The sequence below is a fragment of the Hordeum vulgare genome, chromosome 6H (assembly GCF_904849725.1).
Source record: "Hordeum vulgare subsp. vulgare chromosome 6H, MorexV3_pseudomolecules_assembly, whole genome shotgun sequence".
In the NCBI taxonomy this organism is placed as follows: domain Eukaryota; kingdom Viridiplantae; phylum Streptophyta; class Magnoliopsida; order Poales; family Poaceae; genus Hordeum; species Hordeum vulgare.
The window spans coordinates 13,280,147-13,288,026 of NC_058523.1; the positions used below are offsets into that span (position 1 = coordinate 13,280,147).

At 46.7% G+C, this 7,880-nt stretch overlaps 1 protein-coding gene across 1 annotated transcript; it reads right to left on the reverse strand.

Annotated features, from left to right (window-relative positions):
- Positions 1-826: 826 nt before the first annotated feature.
- Positions 827-2,716, reverse strand: LOC123403185 (high-affinity nitrate transporter 2.1-like). Its single transcript, XM_045097138.1, has one exon. The coding sequence runs from the start codon at positions 2,602-2,604 to the stop codon at positions 1,078-1,080; it is 1,527 nt and encodes a 508-aa protein (XP_044953073.1). The 5' UTR covers positions 2,605-2,716; the 3' UTR covers positions 827-1,077.
- Between the last annotated feature and the right edge of the window lie 5,164 nt (positions 2,717-7,880).

A 7,880-nucleotide genomic window follows, 5' to 3' on the forward strand; every position in this document is an offset into this window, starting at 1 on the left:
CCTGCTTTTGCGCGCAAATTCGTGCCGTCTAATTAAAGTGCTTCTTCAATGTTACAGGAGTTTGAAGGCCGCAAAAAGAGTTGACCCTATGGCTGCGAACACATGCAAGATCGAGTACGGCAATACATCCCGTATACAACTGATCATGATCATATTTCAGATTTAGCTAATTTGGCTGGCTAGTCACACAACCAGAAACTTGCAAAAACGGTTGCTAGCTACAAATATACTCCATCCGTTTTTAAACATAAGATTTTTTAGAGATTACACTATAGACTACATACAAAGTTAAATAAATGAATATACACTATAAAATATGTCTATATACATCCATATGTACTTTATAGTAAAGTCTAAGTCTTATATTTAGGAACGGGTGGAGTATTTAGTTGTATGCATGTCCTATTCATCGGTCGCCTTCGACGCCAGCTGCATGCTACCGTACAAGGGCAGGTTATACTTCAACAGTTATGCTACAACATACACGGAGCACTAGTACCTTCCGAGGAAGTCGCACATACCGTGGCATCACTTCCATTTGTTTATCTTTTTATGGGAAACTTAAGAGTTTTATTCAACTAATAATGCATTTCTGGTGCAATCATCCAAGAGGCTGCTAAGGAGGAAGCTTGGAGCCTCGTTTTCAAACAAACTTTGCACAAGGGCGAGTTGGAAGATTAGCCGATCTGTACACATGCTGAATTACAACAGATTTGGATGTTTTCAGAGGTCGACTGACGGAAGGAAATCGGTTTAAATCCCTGCTTGAAACATCGAACCTGTGCAAAAGTGCGATACAGCGATGAAAATGGATGCACAAGGAATGTGAAGGTACGTACGGTACATTTTCTCTTATATCTCATCTGGTAACATATTACAAGACCCTAAATACATACTACAACCCTCTTCCAAGGGGTCGGGTAAGCGCCCACAAAGTCACGTGGTGTGGAAAATTACACCGTCTTAATAGGGCATGCACCAAACACCTAGATCCTAGAGGAACGTACACGTACATATACAGTGCATATGTATATGCATATATACGTGTACGGTAGGGAAGTAGAAAAAACTCGAGTCTTATACGTGTTGGGGGGTGACGTGAGGTGGAGTCGCAGGTACGGCGAGGATGGCGTTGCGTCTGCCACGCTCGGAGACGCTGTTCTCGGCGAACTTGACACCCGCGTTGTGTAGGCCCTTGCTCTTCTCCTCCTCCGTCCACTCGGCGGCGTAGTAGTCCTCCTCGGTCGCCCCCGCGGTGGGTGGGAGGAGCATGGAGCCCCACTGCGGGAAGTGCACGAGCGCGACGGGAAGAGTGCACGCCATGACCATGATTCCCATGTACTGGAGCCCTTTGCCGGTGGAGTACTGCGATGACGTGAAGAAGAGGAACTGTGTGAGCCCGCCTCCCACATTACCACCTGCCCCGCTCATGCCGGAGATGAGGCCGAGGGAGCGCCGAGAAACGAAGGGGATGACACCGTAGACGGCACCGCACGCAGCCTCGACACAGATGGAGTAGAGGACCATGCATGTGATTGAGGTAGGAAGGCTAGTTGCACGACCGAGAAAGAGGCAGAATGCTCCGCCGGCGGTCTGGAGGATCCAGATATTCCAGAGGCGGGCACGCATGCCGAAGTACCGGGCACCGAGGTCGGAGAGGTAGCCGCCCATGGGGCGTGCGAACACATTGGCCAAGCCGAAGCACGCTGCTATGGTGCCAGCAGCCCGAAGGTCGAGGTGGAAGCTGTCGTAGTAGTACTCGGCGATCACGTTGTTGGTGGTGAGCTCGACGCCCATGCAGTAGCCATAGATGAAGACGAAGATCCACGTGCGGTAGTTGGTGACGGCGCCACGCAGAACATTGGAGAACTTATCCCTGCTCATGTCTCCATTCTTCTGCAGGCTCCTCAAGTTGCCATCTGGAAGGTCTTGCCCCATGGTGAGCACGAGCAACCCCATCACCACCAACATCATTCCTGGTACGAAGTAGGCGAGGCGCCATGCTGTAAAAGGTGTTGCACCACATGCCAAAATGGCATCGAAGACGAGAGGCATGATGAGCTGGGTGGCACCGCCACCCATGTCTCCCCATCCCGCCGTCAACCCACCGACCGTCCCGATGATCTTGCTGTTGAACATGGTGCTCACCCAGTATTGGCATGACACGAAAGTGGCAAGCGAGACACCGATGAGGAAGCGGATGGTGATGTATCCACCAGGGCCGTCAATGATGGACATGCAGAATACTGCAGGGGCGGAGAGCATGACGAGGAAGGCACAACCATAGCGTGGGCCCAAAAGGTCGCAAATGGCGCCCATGGCTAGCCTTGAGAAGATGGCACCGGAGACAGAGGCGACTCCAGCGTTGCCGATGTCAGGCTTGGTCAGGTTGAGGTTGTCGCGAATGATGGGGATGAGGGGTGCAGCAGCAAAGGTGGAGACAACGCAGGTGAAGAAGGACATCCATCCAAGATGGAAGGCGCGCATATGTGGGTTGCCGAAGGAGAAGATCTTGATGGACTTGGCCTTGTGCTCAGAGTCCACCGGCAGCAAGAAGTTGATGGGCGCTGGGGTGGTGGGAGTGGAGGCAAACTCCATTTCCATATCCTCTTGTGGTGAGGGAGGAAAGCTTCTTCTTCCTTGCTCCTTGGAGCTCTCAGAGCTGCAATGTGCTCTGAGAGAAAGGTGCTTAGCTAGCTAACTCTCTACTTTGTGATGGTTGTGTTTGTGCTCGAAAAGATGAGAAGGATACATGTATTTATAGCATGCATGAACCACTTCAGTTTGGCATATTCTTTGGCATATGCTCCGGACGTCTCCCTTCGTCTAGATCATTCCAGTATTCCATTCATTTTTCCCTGATCTGCTGAAATTAATGCACACCATCACTCCATTAGTTATATGTTTGACGTTCTCCTCTCTTTCTTAATTTGTGATATTGTCAAGCTAAAATGAAGAGATTCACAAGGATCCTACATCTGTCATGTTGAACTTATCAGGGCTGCCAAGCTACTTATATGGAGATAATATATATGCAGTGGCAGGGCATTAACTGTTGCAAGTACCTACAGGGCCGTGCATAAGAGTTGACACTAGCTGTAGGGTTTATTCGATCTCACTGCAAAACTTGCAGGTTGAGATATTCGGGAAAAACGTACTTGATCCTACGCTAAGTACAAATTAAGAGTTGACTCTAGGTAGCTGCAGAACTAGCTGTAGTCTGCAGGTTACAGTATCCAAGGTTATTACTTCTGACTCCACAGTTAACGCGTCATTAGGCTGCTAACCGCTACTCTGTGTGTGTGTGTGTGTGTGTGTGTGTGTGTGTGTGTGTGTGTGTGTGTGTGTGTCATAAATAGAATGCATGTTACAAGCTGCTTATTTTATGGGATAATTTGCAGTGGAAACATATGAAGAAAGCCATTGAAAATCTGCATGAAAAATATCTTTAAAAGTTTTAGGAGGTTCCACAAACATACATATGTTGTTAACTTCATGTGATATAAACATGTAAAATTTCAAATTCAAACTCAATACTATTCACAAAAATGCTCAAACTTAAATTAATTGGGGAAGTATGAAAAAAAACAGTAATGAATAGTGACAAACATGATATAAAGTAGATGAATATCATATAAAATTTAATTTTTGCATGCCTCCATAGTAATTGTTATTTTAGACTTGCAATTTCATGTATTTATCGAACATCACCTTCCTAACAGACTTTATCAGTGGAACATTTCCTATCAGAAATATGCTGCTAAATTTACATGTTAAACAATTTAAGAGCACGCTAAACACCATTCTGTCTTAATTTGTCGGCGCCATAGTTTACTTGGCTCCAGCTATGTACATTTTTCTTTTGGGCAAACATTTTTCCATGGTGTTATGAAAACCGTGCAAAGAGTTGACTGTTGAGAAAAATTTATCCTCGATGTTGCAGTTGCACATGCAGGGGCTGGTAGCAGTAATATTCTGGGCGTGTACTATATTATCTCATCTAATGAAGATCAGGGCTAATTTAAGGTTTTATGACAGCACTAAACAAGCTAAGATGAGGATAGTTGACCAAAGTTAATTAACCAGTGCTATATGTACCTGCTGGCCGGTTGGTGAAATATAAGGCTGTAGAAACCCCATTTCCTCAATTGTTTGGTTCATGTGTGTGTTCTACCTTCTATGTTTCTGGATCAACAGAGATTAAGCAAGGATTACTTACAAGTAATGGTGATTTGTTGTCATCTCGAAGGGATCTTCTGTGTGCTCATACGTTGAACTTATCAGCTGGGTTGGCAAGCTACTTATCTATGACAGCTTATGTATGATCGATCGGTAGACCAAGTGCACACGAAGCTGGCTATAGAATGGCAATCCAAACGTATAACTGCACTGTACATGATAGATAACACGAGCAGGTACAACCAAGGCCATTCGATGGATGCAAGAGTTGACTCTCCATCCATTAAGAGCGTCTACATCCGGATCCCTCAAACCCGCATCAAACACTCGGACAGGTCGTCCGGTCACTGACCGATCACAAAAAATCAACTCAACCAGATCCCTCATACGGCTCTCAAACGCCCGGACTAACTCGCACCCTTCATATCCAGCCCAAATATGGGATGGATATGGGGAGCCCGGGCGCACAGGCCCGCACTGGGCCTCAAACGCCCGCCTGGCCCGCATTGACCCCACATATCCGTTCGTCGGACCAGATCCTAGCCACTTCACTCCGCTCCCCTTCACTCTCATCTGCCACCCAAGCTTACCTCCGGCGATATCTGGCTTTCTCCGGCATGGCGGGCATCAGATCCGAGTACTTCACCTCCAGATCCATCAACGACGAGATCATCACACGCGAGCCCAGGAAGGAGATGATCATCGCAACTCCGGGACTCCATTGCATCAGCACAACCGGTGCTTGGATCCGGCGTCGCTGCCTAATCGGAGGCGATGCGATCCGTCTAGCGTCCGAACGGCGTGGTGGAAGCGCACCCCCTCCGTTGGCATGCGGACAAGTGCGAGGACGATATCATCGTGCTACGTGCCCGGCGATGGACGTTGGACAAGCGGAGTCAGACTCTCCGGTGCCCCATCAAATGCACAGGTGCGGCCGCCGCAACTCATCATGGTTGACATCGGTTCCGCTCAGGAAGGATTCGTCATCAACCTGACGTCCACCGGCACCGTCCGAAGGGGCTCCGACAAGGAAGAGTAGGGCATGGGAGACCGCGGGAGGTCGACTCCCGTGAGCCGGCTAGTGTCCCATGTCCTACTCTACCTTGTCGGCGGACGGACCGACACTATGAGGGATGCATCCAACCGTCGGACATTGGCATGGTGGAGCCAGACGAACTCCACTTGTATTATGTTTACGTTGCATGTAATAATATGAATTTAAGATTTCTGATTTAAAGTATCCGGTTACAGAATGCATTATTTAAAACGTGACCGATCACCGTCCGTGGACTCAACAACAAACGTTTGAGGGGTCAGATTTGTAAGTAATTACAATTGTAGATGCTCTAATTAGCACAGACGCCGGCCCAGGCGGCGTTGCACAATTAACCGTACGGACCAGTGTTGCTGCCTCGTCATCGATCCGTCAGCGTAAACTACAAAATTGATCTCCGACGCGCTAATTAGTTGGCATGTCGATCCATCGAGATCTATGCAGAGATCGCCAATATCGTTGTGTATTTCGTGTCAGGGTTATCAGGACTAACTAGTCAGCACGACGTGTTGCATGTGTTGCACCTTGCACGTCGCCTATCTAGCTGGGTATAAGTCAAATTTGTTAGCTTCATTATATAAGAATATATGTGTGCCAAATTGGAGTGAAGTGCGAAAATGATGTACTTAACCATAAGCACTACTAACTTGCACTGCATGTTGCTTAAGGCTTATTGTTAGACAAGTTTACATGCATGGTTAATCGGCCAAAGTGCTGTAGCTAGTGGTAACTAATTAATTACCTAGATGGTGAAAAATGAGTGGGGGCGTTTTGGTGAAGAGGCTCCAACCAGCCTGGAAAATTTGAAAGCCAAACTTTCCAGTTTCAAGAAAATCCGTGCGGCGATTGGGAGGAAACACTAGGTTGCTGCCACCAGCCCCCCCCCCCCCCCCCGCCCCGCCCCGCCCCGCCCCGCCCCGTCCCTATCCCTCACCGCCGCCATGGGGCTCGGCTGAGCAAAGTCCGTTTGGAACCGGCGGCGGCAGGGTCGTCTTGTTCCCGTATGAGTAGGGGCCGGCATGACGTGGCTTCCTCCGGCATGGGCACAATGCGGTCGTCGGACTCCACAGGGTGGCGGTGTGCAGGTGCTCTGGTGGCGTTGGTGTGCTTGCCATGCTTGGTGTGGCGTGGTGGGTGGGGGGTGCGCGTGGGGGTGGCGGTGGTGGCGGGGCTGGTACGGCCAGATCTACCTAGGGGTTACCCCTCGTAGCAAGGGCCCACTAGTAGAAAACATACCTTACGTTCAGATCATTAGCCCCGGTTTGATTTCGATCCGGGACTAATGTGACAATTAGTACCGGTTCCAATGGCTAGGAGTGGTCGGGGGCACGGACATCTTTAGTCCCGGTTCATTTTGTAACTATAGTCACAGTTTGTGATACAAACCGAGACTGAAGGTGTGGTGGCAGGCGGACTTCAGGCTGGGCCCCCCTAACCCATTTAGTCTCGGTTTGTAATACAAACGAGGACCAGAGGTAGCCATTTAGTCCCGGTTTGTATAACCAACCGGGACTAAAGATGTCCCTATATAAGTCATTCGTCCAGACCGATCCCATTTCTTGCGAAGATTTGTCAAGATTTGAGGCACTCCATCTGTCCATGTGTTCACAAAGGTTAGCAACTTTATCATTTCATCTATCATTGGTAGATTAGCTTGTGCAATGCACTATAAGTATAGTGATTTGTGGGTTTTAGTTTAAGACTAATTTTGTGGGAGTTTATTTGATTTATATGCAATTTGAGCTCAAATTAACTTCTTAGTTTGACTATATGCAGGTGTGGTTTACTTGGTGCCTTCCCGTCCTCGTCCTCACCACCATCGATCGCCCGCACCGTCCCGTCGCCGGCACCGACTTCGTGTACAAACTGGACAATCTCTTTCGAAGTATCACAATTTCGAACGAATACTCATACCTTACAAAGGTATTTTATTTTTTAAGCTTATTTCAACTCTAGAGTTTTTGTGCGTTCCATATGCACCATTCAAAGCCACGTCATCTATTTTTAACCCTTTCTGACTTTATTTGCTATTTTTCATTCATAGAATGAAATTTTTAAGCCGAATGACACTCAAATTGACAAACACTACAAATGAACTCTGGAAGGCTGAAACTTGGCATGGTATCATTATTTCACCCACATAGCATGTGCTAAAAACTTGAATGGGTTACGGCAAAAACTGGATGCACTTCGTGTACAAACTAGACAATCTCTTACGAAGTATGAGGGTTTCGGACGAATACTCATCTCTTATAAAGGCATTTCATTTTTTAAGCTTATTTCAACTCCAACATATTTGTGTGTTCAACATGCACCATTCAAATCCACGTCGTCATTTTTCGACCCTTTCTGACTTCATTTTTTATTTTTCATGCATTTAATGATGTTTTAGCTATATTACTAAAAGAGCTAAACAAAATCTGTTTCTCGTTAAAGCACCAATTTAAAATAAAATAAAAATTACCAAATTTAATATAATGATAAAACACAATAATATTAAACATTAGGAAAAAGAAACACTCAAAAACCTATTTTTAAACTAAAGTTATTGACAAAGTAGTGATTCACACAAATTTCAAAATAATTCAAACTTAAACTATTAAAATTTGACAACTATTGGCACTAATAGAAAGTTTGTAATTTTTTT

Bases quoted from the DNA above. Each gene is read 5' to 3' on its own strand.
- LOC123403185 (XM_045097138.1), bottom strand. From the start codon at position 2,604: ATGGAAATGGAGTTTGCCTCCACTCCCACCACCCCAGCGCCCATCAAC.